This window comes from Perognathus longimembris, chromosome 6, assembly GCF_023159225.1.
Source record: "Perognathus longimembris pacificus isolate PPM17 chromosome 6, ASM2315922v1, whole genome shotgun sequence".
Lineage (NCBI taxonomy): Eukaryota > Metazoa > Chordata > Mammalia > Rodentia > Heteromyidae > Perognathus > Perognathus longimembris.
In genome coordinates this window covers 71,325,419-71,353,372 of record NC_063166.1, presented here as the reverse complement: position 1 = coordinate 71,353,372, position 27,954 = coordinate 71,325,419, and the positions used below count along the sequence as shown (strand labels likewise).

Here is a 27,954-nt window from a genome sequence, read left to right as displayed (position 1 = left end):
TATAAGTGCGGGCCGCGCGGGACCCGCCGCAGCGCCCGCGCCGGTCCCCGCCCGCCCGCGATCCCCGCACCGCCGCCGTCCGACCATGGCCGAGGGTGAGTGTCCGAGCCCGTCCGCTCGTCCGCCCGCCCGCCCTTCCTCGCCGGCTGTGCCTCCGCGGTCCCGGCCGCCGCCGAGCCACCGGGGCAGGAGCGGCTGCGGCCCGGTGGGGGCCAGAGAGCAGCAGGTGGGCTGCGCTGCGGGAGAGCCGCCCGGCCCCCAGGGGCCCAGCGGCTGCGGCCTCAGTTTCCCCGCGCGGGCCTCGTGAGCCACAGGCAGTGTGACCGTGTTCAGCCCGGGTCGGCCCTGGTCGGGCTCTGCCCTGGCCACCGCGGTCACCGTCCTCCCCACCCCCCCGGGGCGCGGCCGAGCTGGGTCCCCTCGCGGGCCAGGTGGCTCAGAGGTGGCCGGTGGCCCGGACAGCAGAGCAGGGAGCTCGGTGGAGCGCCAGGCCGAAGGGACATGCTAGGCTCTGTGGGGGCTGCAGGGCAGGGCTGGCTGACCCGGAGGCCCTGGCGGACAGGAAGCCCCTGTCCCGGACAGGCGAGGCCGGTCCCCTCCGCTCTGCACGCCCGGCTCCCGGCCACCTGTTGAGCGCATGTGCCAGCCCTGGCCGTGCCAGCCAGGGCCCAGAGAAGTGTGGCAGGGCTGGGTGCATTTCCTATCTGTGCCCTACACACAGTGTGTGTGCATGCAAGTATGGAGGTGTGGTCTTCCATCCCAGGGAGAGAGAATGAGAACGTGTATGTGTCAGTCCTGGGACTTGAACTCAGAGCTTGGGTGCTGTCCCCAAATTATTTTTTGCTTTTTTTTTTGTTTTTTTTTTTTTGTTTTTGTTCTCAAGCCACAGCTCTACTTTCAGCTTTTTGGTGATTAATTGGAAATAGTCTCACAGACTTTCCCGCCCTGGCTGGCTTCAGACTTCGATGCTCAGACCCCAGCCTCCTGAGCAGCTAGGATTACAGGTGTGAGCTGCTGCAGGCCGGTGGAAGTGGGTCCTCTACACTGGAGGGAGTTCCCGCCACAATGGACCACCACTGGCTAGGAATCCCAGAGGGCTGCTGGGTGGAGTCCTTTGAGGATGACCTCTGTGTGGACCATGACGCCCCCAGAGAGGGGCGTTAGAGAGGAACAGGAAGCAGCGGGTAGGCGTCAGCCCTGGCCCCTCCCTGGGGACCCAGGTCCCCTCACACACTGTGATATGTCAGCAAGTGGCCACTTCCACCTCTCCCCACCCCCAATGCAGCTTCTTAACTCCATGCCTGTCACGAAGAAGGTACAGGGGGCTCTGAGGAGCCCAGGGCCCCCGTTGTGATGTCCTTTACCCTCTGTGCCGCCACAGCTACTGTCCAAGTGGCCCCCTCATCCGAAAGACCTCAGTTCCTGTCCCCAGCAGAAGTCCCACTGCCCCATCTCCACAGACTGGGACTGGGCCATCCTCCAGGTCTCCCAGGAAATGCCTTTCACATCCGAGGGATGGGGGGCGGGGGGGAGGGGGGAGGGAGGGGGAGGGGTGACACTCTCAAGGCAATGTTTCATCACTCCAGAAAGTAGCCCAAGTGTCTCCTTGTGCCCACAGGTTTCTCTTGTTGGGGTGATAAAGGGATGGACTTCCCCTCAGGCCTAGAGCAACCCAGAAGTGAAGGGGAGAGGAGAGGTGGGCATAGAACTAGCTCTGAGTGTAGCGAGGCCACTACAGGGACTCCTCCAGTGTACATGGGGCTGCTGCGAGTATCCTCACTTTAGGGGTCTCACACAGCTGGAGCACACCTGGATGGATTGGGGGGAAGGGGAACCCGGGGCGAATCTCTGCCCCTGGATTTGCCTCCTGGCTTAGCTGAGCCTACAGCTCTGCCCCTTGCACCCCACCCGAGGGCTTTTCAGTGAGGATTATTTCCCCCCTGAGACCCTTACCCACTGGTCACTTGAGCCTGCCTGGCTCCGCAACGCCCTCTGAAACGAGGGTGCTTTCATTCATCATGTTCCTTCTCTGTGCTGGATCTCAGGGAAGGGCTTCCAGCCTCTTTTAGGCCTCACAGTACCCTCCCCCCACCTCCCACCCCCACCCAGACCAGATAACTCCAAAATGTCTGTTCTTTTCAAAACTCTTTAGTATGGAGAAGTTGGGAAATACATGCAAGAAGGGAGATGAGTATGATAAATCCCTGTGTTGCTCTATGGCCTGTGTCTGTTGTTTGTCGCCAGTCTTTTCCCTGTTACTTGGGGGCAAATCCCACATCGTACCATATCATCTTAGCCATATCAGTGGATATCTTCAGAGTGATAAGGATTCTCCTTCATGCATGTAAGCAAGCGACCAAAGCCCTTCATGTCACCACGATTCCGTCACTGTTTACATTTCTAGTTGTCTCGCACACACGTGCGCGGGATGTTTTGGAATAATATTGGAAAGCAGGATCCAATTAACACACTTAATGAAATGGGTGGCAATGTCTCTTCACTCTCCCTTTAGAGGGTCTCCTTTTACTCTTTTATTTGTTAAAGCAATCAGATGTGGGTAGCCGGATACAGCGGCTCACACCTATAATCCTAGCCACTTCAGAAGCTGAGATTGAGAGGATCTAGGTTCAAGGCCAGTGAGGACAGGAAGTTCTGAGATCTCCATCTCAACAGAAAAAGCTGGGTGTGGCGACTCACGCCTGGTACCAAAAATATCCAGGGCAAGCCAGGTGCCAGGGGTTCACACCTGTAATCCTAGCTACTCAGGAGGCTGACATCCAAGGATTGTGGTTCAAAGCCAGCCTAGACAGAAAAGTCTGTGAGACCCTGATCTCCAATTCACCACCACAAAGCTGGAAATAGAACTGTGGCTCAAGTGGTAGAGTGCCAGCCTTGAATGAAAAAGCTCAGAGGCAGTGTCTAAACCCTGAGTTCAAGCCCCAAGATTGACACCAAAAAAAAAAAAAAATTAAACAAATGATAACCAGAGCAAAAAAGGCTGAGGGGTGTGGCTCAAGTGATAGAGGGAATGCCTGGCAAGCACAAAGCCATGAGTTCAAACCCTAGTGACAGAAAGAAAGAAAACAGACCCGTGGGCTGTTCCAGAGTCTGGACTGTGTTAGCAGTTTCCCCGGCTCTGTGTGTCCTGATCCTCAGTCTGGAACATCTTCCTGTGCGCTGGAAGCGGATCTGGCAGTGTGTTCTGTGCAAGGCATCTGTTTGGAATCACGCCCTGTGTCAGCCGGAGCAAGGACCCCCGGACAGCCCAGAGGAGCTTGCACACACAAGCAGAGGGCATGCGTCCCACGCAGATCTGTCCCTCTAAGGTGGACCCTGCTGTATCCAGCCTGGGCACCGATGGGGAAACAAAGGCCCAGACAAGCTGAGTTGCTGGGGTGTTCTTGGTGGCCCGTGTTGTGATATAATGACAAGAACTGGGGAGGCTGGGACTGTGGCATAGCGGTAGAGGGCTTGCCTCACATGCATGAAGCCCTGGCTTCGATTCCTCAGCACCACATACACAGAAAAAGCCAGAAGTAGTGCTGTGGCTCAAGTGGTACAGTGCTAGCCTTGAGCAAAAAGAAGCAAGGGACAGTGCTCAGGCCCTGAGTGCAAGTCCCAAGACTGGCAAAAAAAAACACAAAATTGGGGACCCCAGCCAGCCCTGTCCCATGAGTAGGGACAATCAGAAAGGACCAGGCTGTGCTCTGTAGGTTGCTGCCATCCGGCAAGGGTCAGTGGCAGAGGTCAGGGCAGAGACTTTGGGGTCCTGGGGACCACAGCCCGCCAACCACAGGCCTTCACCGTGATCATGCGTCTCCTCATCTCTTGTCTCCACAGAGCTGATCCTGGAGAGATGTGACTTGGAGCTGGAGGTCAATGGCCGCGACCACCACACGGCCGACCTGTGCCAAGAGAGGCTGGTGGTGAGGCGGGGCCAGGCCTTCTGGCTGACGCTACACTTCGAGGGCCGCGGATACGAGGCCGGTGTGGACAGCCTGACCTTCAGCGCTGTGACCGGTGGGTACCAGTGGCTACCTGCCCTGTCCTGTCTGGACACTCAGGTTCCTGCAAACCTGCTGTCCCCAGCGGGGAGGGTCAGCTTTCAGCCATGAAGGTCCAACCGGATCCTGCCAAAACAACTTTCCAGTCTCTTTTCAACAGTGCTTCCCAGAAGCGACACAACCCCACCAGGCCTCTGGGATTCAGCCCAGATCAGATCTGGGCAAGGAAGAAAAAGTCCAGCTGGCTGGACTCCTGGGCCAGCTGCCTGCTTGCTGTGTGACATTGGCCAGTCGCTAAGCCTCTCTGAGTTTGAGTCTCATGGCCTGCCCAGCACTGTTAAGTGGGGAGCGCTGGCACGGAGAGGCGGGTGCCCTGTAGACATTGGTGGCTGTTTGTTGGTGTCACTACAGTGGCTCCAGAGAGGGTGCATGGGCCATAGAGCCCCCACCAGCCTAACCGGCCCCACACCCCACGCCCAGCCTGATCTCCTTTGTGGACTGTTCTGGAGAACCAAATCAGTTTGTCTGGTTTCTGCAGGAATGAGACCACTCCCTTGAGGTCAGCAAGAGGCCACCTGGCTGGGACTTTAGGCCAAGGGCATGAAGGGCCAGCCCTTTCTGAGGTCTTTGGGGATGAAGGGGCAGCAGGCAGGAACCACAGCCACCTGGCTGGGGCCCCCATCACCAGGGCAGTGTGATAAGCTAATCATGGGAGCCACAGACTATGGGATGTCGCCTGCCTCCCTCCCTCCCCTCCCTCCCTTCCTTCCCCTCCCTTTCCTCCTTGCCCTGCCTCTCCCAAAGGCCACACCACACCAGCAACCTTAGAGACTTTTCTCAGAGCCAGTGGGCCCCAGCAAGTTTCTGATCTCCTAGCCTCAGTTTCCCCCTCTGTCAAGTAGAAGATTTCTCACCAGAGAAATTGCAAAGCTCTGTGGTAGATGCCTACATGCTACCCCAGGAATCCTCCCAACTTGGAAGAATAAAGGGCCCATTTAGCAGGTGGGGAAACTGAGGCTCGGGAAGATCAAGTCGAAATGAGGGATCCTGGAGGTTTCAAATACTGGCCCCCAAGGGTGAGGCTTCTGTCACTAAAAACATCCCCCCCTAAACACACATACACATACACACCACCACTACAGATACATTTAACCTGTCTGTCCCGGCACCTCCTCTGTGAAGTGGGCTCAGCCTGAGCGTTCTGGGAGCCTCCCTACGTTGTTCCTTTCTCTCCCCTTTGGGCTGCTTCGTGGCAGGTGACAGAGGTCTGCAATCACAGGAGCCTAATCTCTGTTCTCTAGTGTCCGGCTTATCTCGGGCCAGCTCTGGCTGCCCCAGTTATTTCCACAGCTTCTGCAGCCCCCCACGACTTCCCTGTCCCAGCAACCAGGACCCTCCTAAGGGCTGGGGAAGCTGCCAAAGGGACAATTGCAGGAAGCTGGGCCCCCACCTGTAGGCCTAGCTTGGGTCAGCGCCCAGCCCGGGGCTGCCTGGACACTATGCTCCTGTGTTGTGCTGGAACCTTCCGTCAGCATGTGCTCCCACTCTAGGGAAACTGAGAATCACAGAGGGGAGGGAGCTGGTCAAACTGACCCTGTCGTGCAGACACTGTCTATTTTCCAGGTGGTTCAGGGACTGATAGGCTGTCCCGGATGGGCACAAACTGTGCCGAACGAACACCACCTTGTGAAAGGGACAAACTGCTTCATCCTTCAGGAAGCCTGACCGGGGGGAGGCGGGCAGGGGGAGGGAAAGGAGGGGTGAAGTCAGCCCAAGGGGTGATGAGAACCTGGTGAGGCACAATGGACACTTCACTCCGGAAGCCTCACCCAGCCCGTCCTGGCGAGCCAGGACCCCCCTGGTCTCTGGAAGTCATTTGGACCTAGTGTGGTCCCTGTGGGGCCCCTGGGCCCACCAAGAGTCCTGTGGGAGTTCACCAGGCCCCCTTACAGGAGCTGTGTGGGGTCAGGGGACAACCTGTCCCTGTCCACCCTACCCCCCCGCATCTGGGGGGGAAAGGCATGCATACATACATGCGCATGTGTGTCTGTGCAGGTGCATGCGTGTGTGTGCATGAACGTCTACATGTGGGTCACTGCCCCAGGAGGAGGAGGAAGAGGCGGGGAAGTGTGTCTTCCCCGCCCCGCCCCGCCCCAAGGGTGCTGTGTCCACAGAGATGGTGGCTGTAGAACCTGGTCTGGCCTGTGACCACATCTCTGAAAAGGGAAGGGGGCTGTTCATGATAGTGCTGGCACGAGGGACATCAGGGAGCCTGCCCTGAGCCTGCTATGACCTGTGGCCGCACATCTGTGAAGGATTTCATTGGAGGGAGAAATGTCTGCACGCCATCTGCTCTGGCCTGGGACGTGAGAGGCTTGGGGGTTCTTTGGGAGCTGGTGGACAGTCCCTGCTTTAAATGCATTCTACCACCTCACAACAGACCCTGTCATCCGGGCCAGGGGCCGAGGTGACAGTCACACGTGATCATGCCCGGTGTGGACTGAGCACTCACGTGCTGCAGCCCCTTGTTTGCTTTGAGCTTCTCAACCATCGTGGAGGTTGGTACATTTTGTAGATGAGCATAGAGAAGCTGAAGGACTTGTCAAGGTCAATGGACACGAGCCACGTCTCCCCAAGTCTACAGCCCAAGTCCATGTTCTGCTTTGATGAGTAGTGCACAGTCCAGAGAGGCCCAGAGGCTCCCCCGAGTGCTTGGAGCGCGTGGCTGGAGGCAGGGAGCTGGACTCCGGGCAGCTCTCTCTGGCTGCACTCCTGTGTTTGCTCTGGGAGGCAAGGGGCCTTGACAGGCTGCCTGGCAGCGAGACGGGGCTCTGGAGGCCTGTAGCATGCCTGCTCTGTGAGTTCATGATTCTATTAGTACCTGAGCTGGATGAGAAGGGGCTGTCGGGCAGGGAGCGGGCCCCTGGGTGAGCAGGCCCCGATAGTGTATGCAGAGGTTGGCAGAGCAGCAGGGAGGGACATTGGGCTAAAAATAAACCATCTTGGGCTGCGGCCCAGCCGGGCAGAGAACACGCTGTGTGTCTCCTCTCAGCCCATGTCCGGGACGGTAGTCCCACCCTGCCCTGCCATGACTCAGACCTGATGGGCCCTCACCTGGGGGAGCCTCGGAGACCCAGGAATGAGGCAGCAGGGAGGAGCCCGGGGCCCCAAGTCTGAGTTCCATTGCCATCTTGGTTGCAAATCCTGTCTCTCAGGAGCCCTCCTCTCTAGGTGTCCACATTGACCCCCACTTTGAGGCAGCAGGACTCGCTCAGGTCCTTGATGCGGTGTGGGACCAACCTCCCAGAGCTGCCTGTCACAGAGCCACCCTGGGGACCCCCTTCCAGCCCCCCAGAGGCCTCCCCTAGGGCACACCAGGGCCCCCTGCCTCCCTGTTCCCTTCCTTGGGATTCGGGGTTTGGTCTGCTGGGGAAGCAGGTGTGGCAGGGCCTGGGATGGACAGGGACCTGGCAGAACATCTGGCCTGATTCTTGGCCACACTGCAGACAGGCAGACTGGAGAGCGGAGGGACAGAGCCGAGGCCGCCCCGGGGCAGGGCAGGATGACCCGGCCCCTTCTCCAGGCTGTGCCGGCCCCTCTTCCGACACACTCTGCTTGTAGACCTACGGTGTACCCGTGGCTTTTCATGCAAACTCACGAAGCCTCCCTGCAAGGCTGAGGATCCCATGAGGAAACCGAGGCTCAGGAAGGCAGAGTCTCTTACCAAGTTGTTCCAGTGGTTAGTTTTGGAGGCTTTGACCCTAGACCACCATGAAGACCTCCTCGCAGATGTGTGTCCTGCCCTTGAGCCCCTGGTTCATGGCGGCTGCTTTCTGTCTCCACAGGCCCAGCTCCCAGCGAGGAGGCCGGCACCAAAGCTCGCTTCCCGCTGTCGGATGGGGTGAGTGAGGGCACGTGGGCAGCCTTGGTGGCGGACCAGCAGGACAATGTCCTCTCCCTGCACCTCTACACGCCCGCCGAGGCCCCCATCGGGCTGTACCGCCTCACCCTGGAGATCTCCACCGGCTACCAGGGCTCCAGCGTCGTGCTGGGCCACTTCACCCTGCTCTTCAACGCCTGGTGCCCAGGTGAGCCACACCCTCCCGCCACGGGCGGGGGGGGGGGGGAGGAGGATACAGGGGGGAGCCTGCAGAAGCAACATTGAAGTGGTCATCCCCACATGTAGGCAGGCTCAGGGAGAAGGCAGATGGGATGGTGCTCAGTGTGCCATTCCATGATAACAGAGTGGATCTGTCCCTCCCCTCTAAGAGGCTAGGCCTTGGAGATTAAGGTTCCTGTGCATGCATAGGCCTTGGGGAGGCTTTAAGCACAGCACCCCAGTGGGGCAGAGCCTTGATCTGAATGTCCCCTCAGGAAGGGGGTGCCCTGCACTCGCCAGGCACTCGGTTCCCGCTTTGTTCTGTTTGTGAGGCTTGCTTTCAACTTTCCCCCAGGTAGGTTAGGGTCCGGGATGACTAGGGGAGGCACAAGACAGAGAGGATCAGGAGACACTAAGTCAGCCTGATGACCTAACTGCTTGTTTATACGCGGTCCCCATGGCTACCCACGTATTCCCAAGGGACAGTGGTCAGCCGCCTCCTTTCTCAGGCAGGAAAGGGAGGCTTCGAGAAGCTAAGTGGCTTCCGAAGCTCCTTCAGTAAGTGGACTATGGGTGTTAGAAAGTGAGAAGGAGAAGCTAGAGAGAGCCCAGGCTGCTTGAGGGGCAGGAAGAGCCAGGGGCTGGGACTCCCCTCCCGGCCTCACGCCTCCTGCTCCGTGACCAAACAGGCAGCGGGGTCAGCAGTCAGCAACCTGCCTGCTCCGCCCCGCAGGAGAGGAGGGGACAGAGTGTCCCCCAGTGTCAGGGACTGAGCTCTGCCTGCCCGGCCCTGGCAGCCCTTCCTCAGGGGCCCAGCCTGGCTCTTTTCTTTGTTTTGGAGCATTTTATAACCGACTTCACCAGGAAGCCTTCTTAAAAACTTCTCTTTTGAGCATTTTGATTTTATTTCTAAATATGACCGATGAGCCGGGTGTGAATGGCTCATGCCTATAACCATAGCTACTCAGGAGGATGAGATCTGAGGACTGCAGTTCAAAGTCAGCCCAGGCAGAAAAGTCTGTGAGACTCTTTATCTCCAATGAGCCAGCATAGAAGCCTGAGATGGAGCTATGGCTCAAGTAGTAGAGCACCCACCCTGAGTGAAAAAAGCTAAGGGACAGTGAGGCCCTGAGTTCAAACACCAGTACAGGCAAAAAAGTTAGGTGCAAAAGCATCTTTACTATTATTATTAAGTAGTTGTACAAAGAGGTTTTTACAAACTACAATAGAAGCTGAGACACTATTTGAAAGACTTTCCCATCATGGGATACCACCCCCAGTTTATACTCGGGGAGGCTGTTTTCAAGGTCGGATCTCGCTTTATGCTCAGGTGGCCTGAGTTCAATCCTCCTGCTTTATGCTTCCTGCATCAGTGGGTTTGACAGGCATGCGTCCCTGTGCTCTGCCATTAGGTGAGATGGGGGTCTCTAGAACGTTTATGACTAGTTGGCCTTGAACTGAGCTCCCCTGCCATCTACCTCTCAGGGAGCTAGGCTCACAGGCATCAGTGAGCCGGCCTTCTGTTCCTTCCAAGGGCCTGGGGGGAGAGGGGGGTCTTGACCTTGTGCATGGCTGTTCTTCCATCTAGCGCCCCACCCATGTCCGTGGGGTGGTGTCCGCCATACCAAACACCCTCAGCCCGCATGGCCCAGAGCCACCTGCAGTGATTTCTTGGGACAGAAGTGGCCATGTTGGGGCCTGCTGCGGCCTGCTGGGGACTTGGGGTTCCTCTGCAGGGGCGCGCTGGTTTGGAGTTCTGTGGTGGCCCCACCCTTGGCAGGGTTTTTTTTTTTTGCCAGTCCTGTGCCTTGGACTCAGGGTCTGAGCACTGTCCCTGGCTTCTTTTTGCTCAAGGCTAGCACTCTGCCTCTTGAGCCAGAGGGCCACTTCTGGCCGTTTTCTGTATATGTGGTGCTGGGGAATTGAACCCAGGGCTTCATGTATACGAGGGAAGCGCTCTTTGCCACTAGGCCATATCCCCAGCCCCTCAGCAGGGTTTTGAAGTGCAGTTCTGGGGCTTGTCCCCTGTCCTCCTCCGGCCTCTGCCCTGCTCCACGGGTTAGAGTGACCCAAGACCACAGGGACTAAAGTGACCTCCATCGTGACAGGCTGGTGGGGCAGGAAGTCGGGCTGGGTGGAGCTGGGGGGAAGGGGCGGGCTCTTCCTGGATAGGGGACCCTCCTGTCCCTCAGCTTGGAGACCACAGGGCAGTGCCAGCAAGGCCAGGCCAGGCTTCACGCCCCTGGAATCCGGGATGTCACAACCTTGGTTTCCTTAGAACCAGGCGGCCATGTTCTCACGCCAGCGTGGGAAGCCTGGGTAGGTTTCGCTTTCTCTTTCCTGATTTCTCCCACACCCCCTCCCCTTCGCCCAGGACCACACGGCTCAGTGACTGCAAGGTGGATTTTCAGGATGGTTTCGGGAGCCAGAGAACAGCAGGCACAGGACTCTCAGCCCCTCTTCTCTCTGCCGTGGGAGTGGGGTGCTGTACCCACTTCTAGGCCAACTCCCCTGGTAACAGGACAGATTAACTCTGGCTGACTTAGTCCTCCAGCAGGCCCTTTGTGTCCAGTGTCTGGTGCCCATCATACTTGAGCAACTCATGAAAGATGTTCTTATTGCTTTTAAAACCAGAAGAAAAGGGGCTGGGAATATGACCTGGTGGTAGAGTGCTTGCCTCGTGTACATGGAGCCCTGGGTTCGATTCCTCAGCACCGCATAATATATATATATATATATATATATATATATATATATATATATATATATATATATAATCAGAAGTTGTGCTGTGGCTCAAGTGGTAGAGTGCTAGCGTTGAGCAAAAAGAAGCCAGGGACAGTGCTCAGGCCCTGAGTTCAAGCCCCAGGATTGGCAAAAACAAAAACAAAAACAAAAAAGACCATGTAAGTTAAAGCTTGTGTTTTAACACATCCTGTTAAGGTATCTGTCCAAGGTGACACAGACCAGGTGGACATAACATTGATTTGAACTTAATTTATAAAGGAAGGATGCCCAGGGCCCACTAACGTCATGGTGCTCCTCTGAATTTCCCCTCCCCAGCCTCTGTTTCTCCATCTGCAAGCAGGACATCTTAAAGCCAGTCTGATTGTCAGGACAAAACATCCTGAGCCCTGTCCTTGCTCTTCTACCAGTGCTTTGAACCTGCCGGTAGCCACTTTCTTTGGTCTCACCAGAGAGAGACCAGAGAGACCAGAGCTCACTCTCTCTGGTCTTCACCAAGTTCTGAGGGCCTAAACCTCCGGTCATTTCTCAAGCGCTGTCCAGATCCGCCCTCCTCCAGGGAGCCCTCCTGGCTCTCCCTCCCCCCCATCCACCCCCTGCCCCGGAGCTGTGGTGCTCTTTCTTGGTCTTCCACTCCACTGTGACTCCTGTTCTTCCAGCTGGCTCGGGGCTTTCATTCCCAACCCACCTTTCACCCCAGCACCCTCGTTTCACCCTGAGGCCGCCTCAGTGGGGTGTTGGGGTGAGTGGAGAAGGCAGAGCGGCCTCTGGGAGCCTGAGAGCAATCAAGAATCAGAACCTCAGGTTTTCTGGCTCCTCGTTCAGTGCGCAGCCTCTTGTGGGGGCTGACAGGGCCCTAGATGGAAGAGTAGCACCTCATCTTGTTGACATGGACTTAGATTCATTGCTTGTTTGGTTTTTTTTTTTTTAATTTTGCTGTATCAGGAACTGAAATCAAGGCCTTGGGCTTGCTAGCCAAGTAGCCCTACCACTTCAGCCTGTTGGCTTCTTAAGCTTCTACCCAGGCCAGCCTCAGATAGCAGTCCTCTCACCCCCTGCCTCGAGTAGCTGGGACTCCATGTGTGCGCTACCCTACCTGGCTTGACCACTGCTTTTCCAAATGAAGCGTTACGGGTCCTGGGAGAGGTTGGTTGGGCCTGGGGAGCTAGAAGCCTGGCTACCATGAGGCCCTGGGCCTCACCAGACCCCGAGCCACAGCTCCTTTCTCTGCCCACAGCGGACGCTGTTTATCTGGAGTCGGAGGCAGAGCGGCGAGAGTACGTCCTTACCCAGCAGGGCTTCATCTACCAGGGCTCAGCCAAGTTCATCAAGAGTGTGCCATGGAACTTCGGGCAGGTAGGGTCGTGGGGGAGCGTCAGGCAGACAGAGATGGCATGAAATGCCTGAAATGGCTGAAGGCCCAGAGAGGGTGCAGGCTGGCCTGAGGTCACACAGGAAGGGATTCAAGGGCTTGGGAGAGAATGTGGAGAGCCTTGTGCAGCTGTGAAGTGGGGCGGTAAGGATTATGTCCATATCCAATACTCACACTGGAGAGCACTCATCATGTGCGTGGAGTGCCACAAGGGAAGGCTCAGAACCCTTGTCTGTCACAATGATCACAATGATTACCACACCCTGTAGTGCATACAGCCTCAGGGGGAGACCACACAACAGCAGAGGCACACACACAGATAGTGGAAGTTCCTGACTCAGCAGGTGGGGGGGAGGAGATATTTCTTCCCAGAGGTACTCATCCTGCTTGCTCTGTGACCACCAGTCTGTATCAGCCAGCTCCTGCTCAGTAACAAACAAGACTGGCACTAACTGGTCGAAAAGCAGCAACTGTTTATCATTTCACACAACTCTGTGGGTAACCCCAGGCATGACTTTGTAACCTAAGCCGGGCTGGGCTCAGCCAGATGGCTCCTTCCTGTCCTGTCCCAGACAAACAGACAGACTCCAGGCTGGTCCCACCCACCAGGGCTCTCACTTCCTCTGTGGCCCAGCCAAAGCTACAGAGAGAAGTCACCTAGCAGAACCCGGGCATCCCAGGCCCCCTGGGCCTGTGGATGTCTAAGGGTGTGGAGTTCACCTCGAGGCTTCTCCCAGCAGCCTGTGGACCGGGGTCCCATGTCCAGGAGCCCCCAGTCCCTGGAGAAGCCCCGGGTGGTCTCAGGCTCCAGCTCCCACAGCTTCCTCATAGGGATCAAGGCCTGGGGGGCACTGGCCCTGGAAGCCCTTCAGAGTCCAGGGTGGAAAGACCTAGAGAGAGAAGAGGGAGAGGGAAAGCAGGGAAGGCTTTTTAAAGGAGGGGACTTTTTTTTTTTTTTTGCCAGTCCTGGGCCTTGGACTCAGGGCCTGAGCACTGTCCCTGGCTTCTTCCCGCTCAAGGCTAGCACTCCGCCACTTGAGCCACAGCGCCGCTTCTGGCCGTTTTCTGTATATGTGGTGCTGAGGAATCGAATCTAGGGCCTCGTGTATCCGAGGCAGGCACTCTTGCCACTAGGCTATATCCCCAGCCCCAAAGGAGGGGACTTTTGAGCTAGGCTTTGAAGAGCAAGTGGGAGTTCGTCCTGCGAGAAGGTGCGTGTACTTCCCACTAGGCACAGGGAGCTGTGTGAGCGGCGCTGTACATTCTGATGGAGAAGTGTGCTCTTGCTCGGGGAGGGAGCCCCAAGGAATGAGGCAGAAAGCCAACAGAATCCTGAACATCAATCAGATGGAACCCACAAAAGAGTTCAAGCCCTAGGAAGTGGTTTTGCCACACCGAGGCGGCTTGTGGCAAGCCTCAGTCCAAGGCTAGACCACAAGATGGAAAACCAGGGCAGACAGGAGTGTCCCTGACATGTTAGATGTTCCACGCCACGGAAGGTGACAGGAGAGGCTCCTGCATCTGACAGATGTGACACTTAACTTTCACGACTGAGAGTGAGTCTTAGACCGGAGGAAGCACGCTCTAGGCAAACGCAACCACAAGTGCAAAGGCCCTGGGGCAGAGTGTGGGTGACGGTGGTGAGATGAGGTCAGAGAGGACTTCAAGAGTGCAGGTTATGAAAGTCCTTGTGGGCTGAGGGTGAGGCTGAAACACAATCTACCTCTGTTCCCATTACAGTGGCCTGGGGGCTGGGTCTGGGGGAAGGAGGGGACTATGGCCAGGAATCTGGGTGAGTCAGGTTTTCCAGGGCAGTGACTGTGGCTGAATAGAGGGAAGGGGAGGGGGGCTTGGCAGGGCCCTAGGGGACTCTGAGCATACTGAGGCCCTGACACAACCCCCCCCCGCCCCGTCACCATAGCCACATCCTGGGGCAGTTGCACCCCTCAAACTCCCCCATCACACACCTGCCCTGTTTGCCACCCCCTCCCCCAGCCAGTGACAGCTGGCATCTCAGGGAGCTCCCAGGAGCAGGGCGCCTCCAGCTGTGGAGGCGTCAAGGGGGGGCTTCCTGGAGGAGGGGGTTTCTCAGTTCCCCCATTCCCCTCGTGCTTTCTCCGACACAGTTTGAGGATGGGATTCTGGACACCTGCCTGACGCTCTTGGATGTCAACCCCAAGTTCCTGAAGGACTGTGGCCGTGACTGCGCGCGCCGCAACAGCCCCATCTACCTGGGCCGGGTGGTGAGCGCCATGGTGAGTGTGGGGCACAGGCGGTGAGGCCCTGCTCTGCTCTGGCAGGTGTTTGTCAAGGGCCACCATGTCCCCAGGCCCGGAGACAAGCCATGCGTGGGCCAGGCTCTTCCTCCGTGCTCCGGTGTTAGAGCTTCCAAGCCCTGGGCTCCAGCCCCAGCCCCAGTCATGTCCAGCGTCCCATCGCCTGCTGCTCCTGGGCTCCACGGTGCCCCTGCACCTGCTGGGGGCTGTGCCTCCCTTCCCTGCCTCTGACATTGCCCTGTCCTTGAATGCCCAGGGCCCCGCCCTCACCTCATGCAGGCTCCGCCCTCCACCACCGGCCCCGCCCTCACCTCCATGCAGGCTCTGCCCTCACCCCACAGGCCCCACCCTCACCTCCATGCAGGCCCCACCCACCCCATGCAAGGCCCCGCCCTCACCACACAAGGCTCCACCCTCGCCCCACGCGCCCTGCCTTCACCACGCAAGGCCCTGCCTTCACCTCCACACAGGCCCTGCCTTCACCCCACAGGCCACGCCCTCATCTCATGAGGCCCGCCCTCACCTCCATGCAGCCTCTGCCCTCACCACAGGAGACCCTGCCCTTGTTCCACACGCCCCGCCTTCACCACGCAAGGCCCCGCCCTCACCGGCCCTACCCACTGCAGGTAAACTGCAATGACGACCAGGGTGTGCTCCTGGGCCGCTGGGATAACAACTATGGGGACGGGGTGAGCCCCATGTCCTGGATCGGCAGCGTGGACATCCTGCGCCGCTGGAAGGACCATGGCTGCCAGCGTGTGAAGTACGGCCAGTGCTGGGTCTTCGCGGCCGTGGCCTGCACAGGTGCACTGCATGCTGGGTGTGGTGGGGCGTGGGGGTGGGGTGGGAGGGCGCTAGCACTCACCGGGGACCCCCAGAGTGAGAACCAGGAGAACTTGAGTCTGCTCCTGCCTCTGGCACCACTGCTCTCCCGTCCCTTTAGAATGGATGGATGTCCCATCTCGGCCTTTAAAACAAAGGGGTGGCCTTTAAAATGAAGGGGTGCCCGATCGTGGCCTTTAGGATGAAGGGATGTCTGATCACGTGATTTCCAGCACAGAACACTAAGCTCCCCTGCCCGGTACTGCACTGGGGTCATCTGAGGGCTCAGCTTTGCTGGGCCAGTGCTCAATCCCAGACAAGGGGCTCCAGACGCCCCCAGGCCTGGCCACCGTGCTGACAGGCTGAGTACAGTGGCCTGGCGCTCCTTCCCAGTTCTGGTCTCCCTTGCTAGCTGTCTCCCGCAACCTTCCCAGCCTGTGAGTTCCCCTTCCCTAATGACTCTGAATTCCCCTTTCTAGGGCAACTCCCCACCCAGACCCTGGCGGGTAAGAGGCTTCTAAAAGGCCTCCTCCCAGGAAACCCCACGGACTTCCTGGAGAAAGCCCACAGTCCGGCTCTCCCACGCATCTTTGTCCTCCTGGGCTCCTGGGAGAACTGGGTCAAGTCCACAGGCCCTGGAGCTGGACTGAGTGGGTGTGGGGCCCAGCTGTTGTCTAACCTCACTGTGGGGTAGACTTGAGCAAGGGAACTGGTGTTTGCAAGTCTGCATCCTCACGTGGGCCATGGATCCGATTCACAGGGAGCTCCCAGGACCCGAAAGTGTCTCTTAGCCCAGTGGTGCGGTGCAGGGCTCACGCTCCGGCACTCTCAGCTGCTTCCCTGGGCATTTTCTCACATGTGTGAGTCACTTGGCATTGACTGGACTGCCATCTCCCTTGGACATGGGACACTTTGCTGTTCCCCATTGCTCCCTGCGGCTGCTCACGCCCGTGGCCTTTTCCTGAATCACCAGGGCATCCCAACAGGCTGCTATTCTTAGCTCCTCTTACTCAGGGGGGAAACAAAGGCTCAGAGACTGGAAGTGGCTGGCTCAAGGTCACCGAGCAGGAGATGGCGCAGCCAGGCTCTGGGCCCCGAGTGTCTGGGGTTGGGGCAGCCTCCTGCCCTAGGCCTGGGGTAGTGAGGCCTCTGGGAACCAGCCTGGGTCAGGGGGCAGCAGGGCAGCTGGGCCGTGGGCAGGGCACAGGCCTCCCTATGCCTCCCTCGAGGACTCTGGGGGCCCCCCTCCTGGGCAGAGGCTGGGGTGGTGGGGACCAGGCAGGAGACGATGGTGAGCAGGAGTTCTTCCTCCTCCCAGCACCCCCACATGGCCTGGCTGGAACCCAGCACCCTCCAGGAAGCTCTGTGCTGGCCAATGGCCACCAGGGGGCAAAGGCCAGGCCCTGCCCCTCCCCCTCCCGGCCGCTCAGCTTCCAGCAAAACACAGTCCCACCCAGGACACACACTGGGGTTTTGCAGGGGAGAGGGAGGAGGGGTTCTCATGTTACCTCTTAGATCTTCACTTTCTTTGGGCTTTGTCTGAGAAGCTCACTTTTCTGGTGACGTAGTATGAGGGGGGAAAGGTTCGTTGTAGTTCAATGGTAAAGTGCTTGCCTGTTAAGACTCTGGGTTCTAGTCCAAGCCCTGCCCCCACCAAAAGAGAATAGGGAGGATTAAAAGCTGTCTTTCCCCTGTTCCCCACCCCCTTCCCCAGTGGCACCCTCTGGGAGCCCTAGCGCCCTGCTAGGAGGCAGAGTCTGCAAGGTTGAGCTTGGTCAGCAGGTTCTAGTGAATATCCTGTGTTTTCTAACCTTTCAAGGCGGCTTCGGCCTTTTTCTGAGTCCACAGCGCTTTAGATGGAGTGGGGGATTCCCGCCCAGCACCAGGACCCTGGCCTGCCCCCGGGTGCTGTTTTCTCCCATCTTTTGGTTCACACCCTTGCATAGCTGAGTGATATCAATGACCAGTATCCTGTAATGAATGCATGGGCAGCCTAGGTGGGGCTGGGCTGCTTCCAGGAGGAGGGAACAGCAAGTGCCAAGGTCCTGGGGCTAGCAGGTGCATGGGGACGGTGGGGGGGGGGGGCTGGAGGGTGTGGCTGCAGCAAAGCGTGCAAGGAGGTGATCAGGCGTCAGGGGCACAGGGAGCCACTGAAGACTTATCAGAGCAGTGTTGACATCCTCTTTGCATTTAGAATGATGAGCAAGGGGCACAGTGGACTCGGGGTGACCAGAGGTGGGCACCATTGTTCAGCCAAGAATGGCCACGCTCACCCTCAGGGCTGGACAGGTGGGTCCAGCTGGGTAGGGTCCTTGGTGGTGTGTGAAACCCCCTCTCCTCCTCTTCCAGTTCTGCGGTGCCTTGGCATTCCCACCCGTGTCGTGACCAACTACAACTCGGCCCACGACCAGAACAGCAATCTGCTCATTGAGTACTTCCGCAATGAGTACGGGGAGCTGGAGGGGAACAAGAGCGAGATGATCTGGTGAGGAGAGGGGGTGAGGTGGGGGGGCACTTCCTGGAAGAGGGGCGAGTTTGAGATGGGCCTTGATGGTGACACAGAAGCAGACAAGGGACAGGGGAGATGGTCCCATGGCGGAGGGGCCGTGCTGGGGGCACGCCCACCGCGCTGGGGAGGAAGTCAGGGGATTGCACAGGAAGGTGGCCAGGTCGATGCCAGGTCAGGAGCCTGGGCTGGTTCCCAGGGTGCCTGCTTATCACTCAAGGCCTTGGAGGCCGAGCTGTGACACTGCTTCCCAGGGGCTAGAGGGGCTGGGGGCGGGGAGAGGGGGCAGGGACTGGGGTCCATCCAGGTGAGTGGGAAGGAGGCCTAAGCCAAGGGTGGGAGGAAAGGAAGGATGGAGCCAAGAAATTGGGAGTCAGCAGGATGGAGGTTAGAGGGGTGACCCAAGGGGAGACCCAGGGGCTGGAGGGGGGACGATGCTGAGACAGGCCCCCAGGAGTGGGCAGCCAAGAGGGCTGGGGGTGCGTGGGGCTCAAGGCCCAGAGTCTGGTGGGCCCCGCTGCTGAGCTGACCGCAAGTCCCGTGCTGGGCCTCATTTCTCCACTAGGAACTTCCACTGCTGGGTGGAGTCCTGGATGACCAGGCCGGACCTAGAACCTGGGTATGAAGGGTGGCAGGCCATCGACCCCACGCCCCAGGAGAAGAGCGAAGGTGGGTAGTCCTGGCCCTGCTCCCTGGTGGGGAGCCGCGTGGAGAGCCCCCAGCATGCGGGTGGAGCGGGACAGAGCTGGGGCTCCAAGCCAAGACCATCACCTGGGCACATAGGGTGGGCGTGGGGGGGTCCCTGTTTCTAGTCTCCAAACACGAGTCCTCTAGAATTTAAAGATGAACACACTTGTATTGTGAGAGACGTGAAAAAGCATGAGAAAAAACTCAAGTAGCTCCACTCCTTTTAAAACAAGTGTGGTTGTCATTCACGCAGAGCCTCTTGCATCTGTGTGCATCCACGTCACGCAAGCCTGTGTGTGCATCTGCGCGCGTGTGAATGCATGATCGGCGCACCCTATGTGCGTACATGTCTGTGTGTGCGTGCGCTTGGTTATGAACCTGTGCATATGTGTGCATGTGACACGTGTTTGTGCTTTGCGTTACACAATGTGGTGTGCATGCTTGTTGTATGTGTGTGCATTACATGTGGTGTGTGTGTACATACACATGCCAGGTGAGCTTGTGTGCATGTGTGTGAGCATATGTGCACAGTTGCCCGTGTGTGCTGCAAACACATGTGCATGCATGTTATGTAAGCACGTGTGTGCACGTGTTGAATTTGGCAAATCCCAGGGCCCCTTTCTTGGAATTGGTTTTGTTTTGCTTTTTAACTCCGGGCCTGGGCACTGTCCCTGAGCTCTTTTGCTCAAGGCTAGCGCTCTACCACTTTGAGCCACAGCGCCACGTCAGGTTTTCTGGTGGTTAACTGAAGAGTCTCACGGACTGTCCTGCCTGGGCTGGCTTTGAACTTTGATTCTCAGATCTCAGCCTCCTGAGTAGCCTGGATTACAGGCGTGAGCCACCAGTGCTCGGCTCTCGGAACATTTCTTTTTTTTTTTTTCTTTTTTTTTTTTTTTTGGCCAGTCCTGGGCCTTGGACTCAGGGCCTGAGCACTGTCCCTGGCTTCTTCCCGCTCAAGGCTAGCACTCTGCCACTTGAGCCACAGCGCCGCTTCTGGCCGTTTTCTGTATATGTGGTGCTGGGGAATCGAACCTAGGGCCTCGTGTATCCGAGGCAGGCACTCTTGCCACTAGGCTATATCCCCAGCCCTCGGAACATTTCTAAATGCACAGAATACAATGCAGAGGATTATAAAGAAAACCAGTGTGATGGACAGAAGTGAATTCGATTACAGTGCCCTCACACCTGCTCCGTGGGTTCCGGCAGCACGGTGGAGGGGGTGGGGAGATGCCATTTCCTGGCACCGAGGCCATGGCAAGGGGCTGTTCCTGGGGTGGTGAGTCACCAGGGCTCCTGTGGCTGCCATGGTGTGTTCGTGGCTTTTGCAATGGAAGAACTGTGTGGGCAAAGCACAGCCATTCTTCCTCACCCGAGTTCATGGGTCCCCGAAGTCAGTGGCTGGCATCTTGAGGATCTAAGCTGCGGGTTGGAAACTCTGTGGGGTGTGGTGACAGCCTTGGCCTCTCTCCTCCACCCCCTTGTCAGGGACATACTGCTGCGGCCCCGTGCCCGTGCGCGCCATCAAAGAGGGCGACCTGAGCACCAGGTACGACGCCCCCTTCGTCTTTGCCGAGGTCAACGCCGACGTGGTGGACTGGATCCGGCAGGAGGACGGCTCCCTGCACAAATCCATCAACCGCTCCCTGGTGGTGGGGCTGAAGATCAGCACCAAGAGCGTGGGCCGCGACGACCGCGAGGACATCACCCACACCTACAAGTACCCGGAAGGTGGGCGCCACCCACAGCCTTGAGTGCACCCTGTGGGTGAGGGTGGGCGCCCGGGGCTCAGCCCCACAGCCTGGGCTTATCTACCTGTGTGTGCATGTGTGTGTGCGTGCGTGTGCGTGCAAGCAGTATATACCAGCGATCATAGGAAATTCCTTAGAAACAGTGTAGACATAATGGGAGCTAGTCATAGTGTGCGATATCTCTAGGAAAATAGTTCCCCATGCTATGAAAGGATTCCGTGGGAGCTGGGTGCAGGAGCACACACACACATCTGCAATTCCGGATACTTGGAGGCTGAGGCACAAAGGAAGTCCTGCCTCCTCTACCTCCCTTCCTCCCATGTGGGGGTGGGGAGGCTGGGGCGTGGGGGGCGGGGATCTGGTCTTTCTCAAGACTCACTTTTTTGGGGTGGTTTAGCTCTTAGTAAAACTAGGGGGGACAAGTGTTGTTCAGGAAAGCATGCATCAAAAGGAAAAGTTAGAGGCCGGGGGCCAGGGGCTCACACCTGTAATCCTAGCTACTCAGGGGGCTGAGATCTGAGGACTGTGGTTTGAAGCCAGCCTAGGCAGGAAAGTCCATGACTTTATCTCCAATTAACTGCCAAAAAGTTGGAAGTGGTAGAGCCCTAGCCTTGAGGGAGGGGTGAGGGCAAAGAAGAAGCTCAGGGACAGGGCCCAGACCCTGAGTTCAAGCCCCAGGACTGGCAACACACACACACACACACACACACACACACACACACACACACACACACGAGCAAAGTTAGTCATGTCTGTGCTGTTTATTATGTGGTTTGACGGATCGTCAGAAACAGGATCTGAAACTCCCAGTGGCTGGCTCCACACTTTTCCTTGCACTGAGTGGTACCAAGGGACTTGGAAATCCAGCAAAGATCTAGAGGGGAGTTCCCAGGGCGGCAGACTTCCTTTCTGCAAAATCTGACCTACACCTCAGGGAGGGAGCCTGCAGGAAGACCAGGAAGATTAAGTTCAAGAGGAATGGACAGAGAGAGAGAGAGAGAGAGAGAGAGAGAGAGAGAGAGAGAGAGAGAGAGAGAGACAAAGCGCCTTAACTATATATGATCAGATAGGTTCGTCGCTGTTGGTTAATTTGGAGATCGGCTCTTGCTTCTCACCTCTTCTGGCCTAGACTGTGGTGTTCTGATTTACACTTCCCACCATAGGGAGATAACAGGTGTGCACCACTGAACCCAGCTATTAGGTGAGATAGGGTTCTTGCCCAGACTATCCTCCAAATGGGATCCTCCCAGTCTCTGCCTCCTGAGTAGCTAGGATGACGAGTTTGAGCTACCGGTACCTAGCAGAGCTGTTGGTTTGACAGAAAATCATGTATGCACCCAGTAACCCAGGAGGAAAAAAAAAGGCAAATGGAACGCAAGGAAAGGTGGCTCACAATAGAAAAGAGAAGGAAAAGGACTTCAGGTGGAAGGAATCCCTGTGAAAACAATCAGAGGCAAGAAAGTTTGTATTCCCTTCACACCTCATACGCATCAGGGCCTGTTAAAGGCACGGGGTATGATGTAAAGATAAATGAAAACCATCTTGGTTCTTACATCATAGAAAACATGCTGAGGCAGGAGCGGTCAGAGGACCTGCTACCAGAGGGAGGGTTTGTTTGATGCTGGATCTACAAACAGTTCACTTGTGCAAAAATAAATTGGATCTTCTTTCCTCTGTCTGGTACAGAGAGGTAGGGAAGGGACTGCTTGCCCCGTCCCACCTTTTCCCACTGCAACCTGGGGCTCCCTCTCCCCTCCCTGCAGGCTCCCCAGAGGAGAGGGAGGCCTTCACCAAGGCGAACCACCTGAACAAGCTGGAGGAGAAGGAGGAGGTGCCCGAGGGGACGACCATGCGCATCCGCGTGGGCCAGAGCATGGCCATGGGCAGCGACTTCGACGTCTTCGCCCACATCACCAACAACACCTCGGAGAGCCGCGACGCCCGCCTCCTGCTTTGCGCCCGCACCGTCAGTTACAACGGGGTCCTGGGGCCCGAGTGTGGCACCAGCCACCTGCCAGATCTGACCTTGGAGCCCTTCTGTGGTAAGGCTCTGCATTCCCGGCGGGCAGGCTAAGGGGATGGTGGGAATCACCCTGGGCATCTCATAGATGCTGCATGGCGTCCGCTCGGCGCTTTAGGAACACCAGGCATTGAGTGCTTGGTGACAAATGGAGAGGTGGATCTCGGCCAGCTTGATGGCCCGGAGGTCCCTCCAGACAGATGCGCGGGGACCGGACAACCCGCTTCTCGGTGCTGCCACCCAGTGGCTGGCTGTGGCCCTGGGCATTTCTCTTCACTGAAGCCTTAGGTCACCATTGGCCTGTCTCCACAGGCCTGCCAGCCCCCCTCTGTCTCCTGAACCCCGGCCCTATTTGAACTCAGTTATTCATTCTTGAAACGTGCATCAGGAGGTGAACTTGAGCCTGGGCCTGAGACCCCTCGATGGGGTCCCCTTTGCCTCCCAGATGCTGTGATGCTTGGGCCTCGTTCTAGGGGGTTCACCTGGGCCTGTCTCTGTCCTCCTCTTTGGGGTAGGGGTGCTCAGCAGAGGACTTCCTGCCTTCCGAGGACACAGCTGCAGGGAGAGGGAGGCGAGGACACAAGTCATGTGTGTGGCTCTCTGGCTGGAAGTAGACCGGGCCCAAGTCAACCTGAGACAGATTCTCTCCCACGCAGCCCTCATGCTTTGATGAAATGATCTGGGAATTTCCCTGAGGGAATGTGCAGGAAGCCAGGCCCAGGATAGCCGGGCAGTGCTTTAGTCCCACCCACACCCTCCACAGGAGGCTGCTTCTCCCCCTGTTCTCCTTACCCCATCTCTCTCCTCTTTCCCAACCCAGTGGAAATGCAACCAGGGTGCCTTCTAGAACAAGGAATGACTGAGACCAACCACATTTGTTTCCTCTCCCCAGCCACCCTGGGGCGGAGGGAGGCCAAACTGTGGTCACTGGGCTGTGAATGGTGGTTTTGCAAGGCCCCGCCCTGCCCGGCCCCGGTCTCCTGGAAAAGCCAGCCATTGGAGCCCCACGTTTGCTTCTTTCCTGAGGGGCTGCTCAGGGTTTCCACTCTGCCTGCCAGGTCCTGGGCTGGTCACTGTCCCTCCCTCCCTTTTTGTCCTTTTTTTTTTTTTTAAATGCACCATTTCCCCTTCCTTTTGTACTTTTTGGCACAGACGTTTGCATTTCTCCTCGGATCACGTCACGTGGTCAGGCCGGGGCAGAGCCACGCTGGGCTGACAGGGCGCGGGAGGCGGAGCCGTCCTTTCTAGACTGGGCCAGTGGCCATCGGCAATGGGGCCAGGCTGGACCCCGTGGGGGCTAATTGGTCTTTGGCTCCCTGGTCCCTGCGAATGGTCCTCTGTCTGCCAGTTCGGGTCTCTGAGCCCCCAGTCGGAAGCAGCATGACTGTCTGCACGGGTGTTTATTCTTCTACTTGTGACAAGTGACACGTGCTTGTTACATATAGTGATGAAGTGTTTCCTTAAAGGAGTTTAAAAAAAAAAGGTGAAAAGATGTGTAAATCACCACATGTGAGAAATGGCGGTGGGCTGGGCTGGGCTGTGTAAGTGGCAGCTGGGGGGGTGGGGGAAACACAGTGGGATGGAAGGGGAATGGAGGCAGCGCCCCGGCTCCCGCCCACAAGGACAAGGCAAGGAGAGATGTGGGTGGCGGGGGGCTCGTGCAGGGTCTCGGAGTGAGGGGCCAGGCTAAGCCCATGCGCCTTTCCTTGTCCTTTCTGCCATCTGCAAACGCCAGCCCCTCAGGTCTTGGTGGTTCTGGTCAGAAAATGGGGCGCGGGGGGGGGGGAAGATGCTAAAGCCCCACCCCGTCGCTTGTGGTCCAGTCCGGACTGCTTCCTCCCTGGCCCCAGCTCTTCTCATCATCGGGTGCTGGAGGTCACTGGCCATGGAGAGGGCGGCCATCTTCCCTGGCTCACCCAGCCAGCCAAGGCTGGAAGAGAGCTGGGTGAGGGAGCAGGGGTCCCCAGTGCTTAGCACTTCCTGTGCAGGCAGCTCTGCCCATGTATGTGGGTCCAGCTCCAAAGGTAGGTCCGTTTGCAGGGTGGACATGCTGCTGGGGACTTGAGATACCGATGGCCAGCCCAGCTGTGTGTGGGAGGGGTACACCAGCCTGAGCCTCAGTTTCCCTCATTTGGGCTACTGGAAAGATGAAGCAGAAGACGCAAGAGGCACAGTGCTCAGCCGTCAGCTGCCTCTGTTCCCCAGGGTGGTGGCAGCTCCACGGTGCCACGTGTTCCCCTCCCTGTGCAGGTCATGGGAGGGAGGGAGACTGGCACAGGCCACTTGTTAGGGCAGAGGAAGGACTAGAACCCTGGTCTGGGTGAGTTGGAGCACTCCCTACCTGCTGTGCTGTCACATTTCCTTTCGCATCCCTGGGCATCCCCTGGAGGGCCTGTGCTATGATGACCCTAATGCCCTGAAATGTGCCTCTGGAGGAGAGGAGGCAGCGAGGACCCAGCCCTCACAACACCCTCCCTCTCCCCTTCCACAGAGAAGAGCATTCCCCTTCGCATCCTCTATGAGAAATACAGCGACTACCTGACGGAGTCCAACCTCATCAAGGTGCGGGGCCTTCTCATAGAGCCAGCTGCCAACAACTACCTGCTGGCCGAGAGGGACCTCTACCTGGAGAACCCTGAAATCAAGATCCGGGTAAGAGCAGGGATCACAGCGCTGGAGGCGCTCAACTGCAGGCTCTGGGCAGTGCTAACGGGGACACGGGGACGGCCAGCTGAGTGCCTGGAGGGCTCTGGGCACATTGCTTCACCCCTGTGGCCTCAGCTCGCCCATCTGTAAGGTGGGGCTCCTGAGAGCACTTGAGCTATCTTAGCGCGTCCACAGCAACCGCCACAGCTCATTCATAAGAGCATGGTAACGATGTGACTGCGAGCTGGGCTGGGTAGTCTGCAATTTTGATCTACAAGGATCAAAAAACCAAGAATTCCAGGCTAGCTGGGCTACATAGTGAGTTCTTGTCTCCAAAAACAAACAGACAAACAAACACTCCCACACCTGATTGCTTATCACCACCGCCATCTCATCGCCAGGGTGACCCAGCCGCCCCAGCGCCAGGCAGCTGGGCATAAAGGAACCTCAGAGGGAGGCCGCGAGGGGGTCTGTGCGTCTTAGCATCTTTCCCACCACCAAGTCAAAGCCTGGAGAGGGTCACAGTGATCACACAGTGATCAAGGGACAGAGATCAGCCAGGCTCCCAGAGCTGAGACTAAGGGAGGCGCTCTGAACCTGCGTCCCGGAGCCACATGGAGCCACCAGGCAGCTCCATGCAGAGACCTGGCTTTGCTTCCCAAAGGGTGGGCCCAGTGATGGGGAGCAGAGGGGGCCCAGCCTGCACTGCACCTGCCCGGCCCTTACCATCTGCCCTCCCTCCTTCCTCCCCCAGGTGCTAGGGGAGCCCAAGCAGAACCGCAAGCTGGTGGCCGAGGTGGCCCTGCGGAACCCACTCCCTGTGCCCCTGCTGGGCGGCGTCTTCACCGTGGAGGGGGCCGGCCTCACCAAGGAGCAGAAGATCATGGAGGTGTAAGTGCGGCACACCTGCCCTGCCCATCACCAGCTCCTCTCCCCTCCTAGGCCTCAGCCTGCAGCCTGGGTGTTCGCTACCCCCCTCTTCCCACCCCAACCCCGCACCCTCAGCTGCAAAGCACCACGGGCCCCCAGGGCCTGAGCTCCACCTTTAGACACGACCATGGCGCCCACAGTCAGAGTGTTGGCACGTGTGCATACACTCATCAGTGTGGCTGTGTCCTCAAGAGACTCGTGTTCATACACGCACAGACACAGGAACACACACTGCTTATTGACTCTCGAGCACACACTCGTGTGCCTGTGCATACATACACATATTCACAGGTATGCACACAATATGCATGTGTACACATGCACACATACACATATACACAATATGCACACGTGGTGGCACGCATTAACACACACACACACACACTCATACTCACAACTGCATCCCAGCAGGGCCCTGGAGAGGGCCACGAACCAGGCTCACCCTGGCTTGCCCATCCTCTCCATTCACGGAGGCCTGGCTGCTTGGTCACGTGTCACGCCAGCCTGACCCAGGACCCCGGTCCTCACCCTCTCCTCTCTCCACAGCCCAGACCCCGTGGAAGCAGGGGAGGAAGTAAAGGCAAGAGTGGACCTGCTGCCCTTTGATGCAGGCCTGCACAAGCTGGTGGTGAACTTCGAGTGTGACAAGCTGAAGTCAGTGAAGGGCTACCGCAACGTCATCATCAGCCCCGCCTAAGGGACCCACCCTAGCCCTTCCCTCAAAATCACCAGCCCCCGCTGCCCCTTGGGGCAGAGTGGGGGGCCGTGGGGATGTTGGGCTGGGAATATACTTCTGGCTCCTCTTGCGCTCTGAGCCTGCCCGCCTTAGCTGTGAGGAATATTCCATCGGGTGGATATGTCGACCTTGGAATGCCCTTGACCACCCCCCTGTTGTGTGAGCTCCTCCACAGCCCCTTGCAGGGGGCTGGAAGGGGTGGAGTGCCACTGGCTGGATTGACTCGCTCAGCTCTCCAAGGGGGGGGGAGGGGTCTGGGCCTCTCCCCGGCTACCTCCCGGCCTCCACCGACCCTTGGGAGAGCCAGAGCTGGGTGGGGATGAAAGAACGGCCCTGGTCCAAGCCCTGCCCATGCCAGCAGCCCTGGCTCCCAGCCTCCCACCCGGAGCCCCATCGTGAGGCTCCTGTCTTGTACCAGGCACCTCTTGGGCTCACAGGGGCCCCAGAAGTGGCAGCGTGGAGCTGCCTCCTGCATGAGGAGGCCAGGCCCAGAGAGGGAGGCAGCTGCTCTGTGCCCCAAGGACTGTGGGCCTGGGCGAGGGTGGAGGACGCAAGGCCTGGAGCCAGCCTTCTGACTCACAGTCCAGTGCTCTCCCTGTGACACCAGCCCTGACCTGAGCGGACCAGAGCCCTGGCCACCAGGGAACCCATCTCAAAAGGCCCGGTTGGGGGAAAGAGGTAGGGAAGAGGTTGAAGGGGTAGGAAGCGAGTGGTCAGAGCCCCGGGTTTGAGCCCCGAGTCTGGCCACATCCTGCTCTCCCCATTCAGAGCTTCCATGTCCTCATGACTAGCAGACATTGAAGCAGCTCGTTGCTCTCTGGGCCCAGTGTTTCTGATGCCCAGGGTGGCCTTAAAAAATAAGCTCCCTGCTCCACACAGTTTTCCTCACAGGCCCAGCTAGCTCAGAGTCAGGCTGTGCCCGTCCTGTTGTCCCCCCCCCCCGCCCCCGTGCCCTGGGTGGCCCTGCCCCGCTCACAGGACACTCATGTCCACGCCTGGGTACCGTGGGCCTTCGCTGCCAGCCTGTCCACCCAGCCCAGCACCCGGCACCCCAGCAAGCTCACAGCCCAGGAGCCGCAGCTATGAGCTCACCCCGACTGCACGGTGGGCCCCCCTCAGACTGGAAGGGTGCAGGGTTGCCATGACCTTTAGGGTCCCCGGAATCCCTGAGGGGGGGCCGCAGGGGAAATCACACCAATGCCTCTAATACTTTCTGCTTTACACAGAGAAGAAAAGCCAGAGCAGCCAACCCATGTTTATCTCTACAGTTGTACCAAAGCTTTGGGGTCCCGGGCAGGCAGCAGATGCGCTTTTAAGCCATAAAGAGCAAGCACTGAAATAAGAGTCTATTTTTCACAAACAA

At 58.0% G+C, this 27,954-nt stretch overlaps 1 protein-coding gene across 1 annotated transcript; it reads left to right on the top strand.

The window, feature by feature from the left end:
- Tgm2 (transglutaminase 2) lies at positions 1 to 27,954 on the top strand. The gene is made up of 13 exons (XM_048349172.1): positions 1 to 95; positions 3,841 to 4,020; positions 7,850 to 8,092; positions 12,086 to 12,204; positions 14,347 to 14,475; positions 15,123 to 15,300; positions 17,668 to 17,803; positions 18,390 to 18,493; positions 19,997 to 20,239; positions 22,023 to 22,301; positions 24,771 to 24,931; positions 25,680 to 25,816; positions 26,402 to 27,954. The coding sequence occupies exons 1-13, from the start codon at positions 86 to 88 to the stop codon at positions 26,550 to 26,552; spliced, it is 2,070 nt and encodes a 689-aa protein (XP_048205129.1). The 5' UTR covers positions 1 to 85; the 3' UTR covers positions 26,553 to 27,954.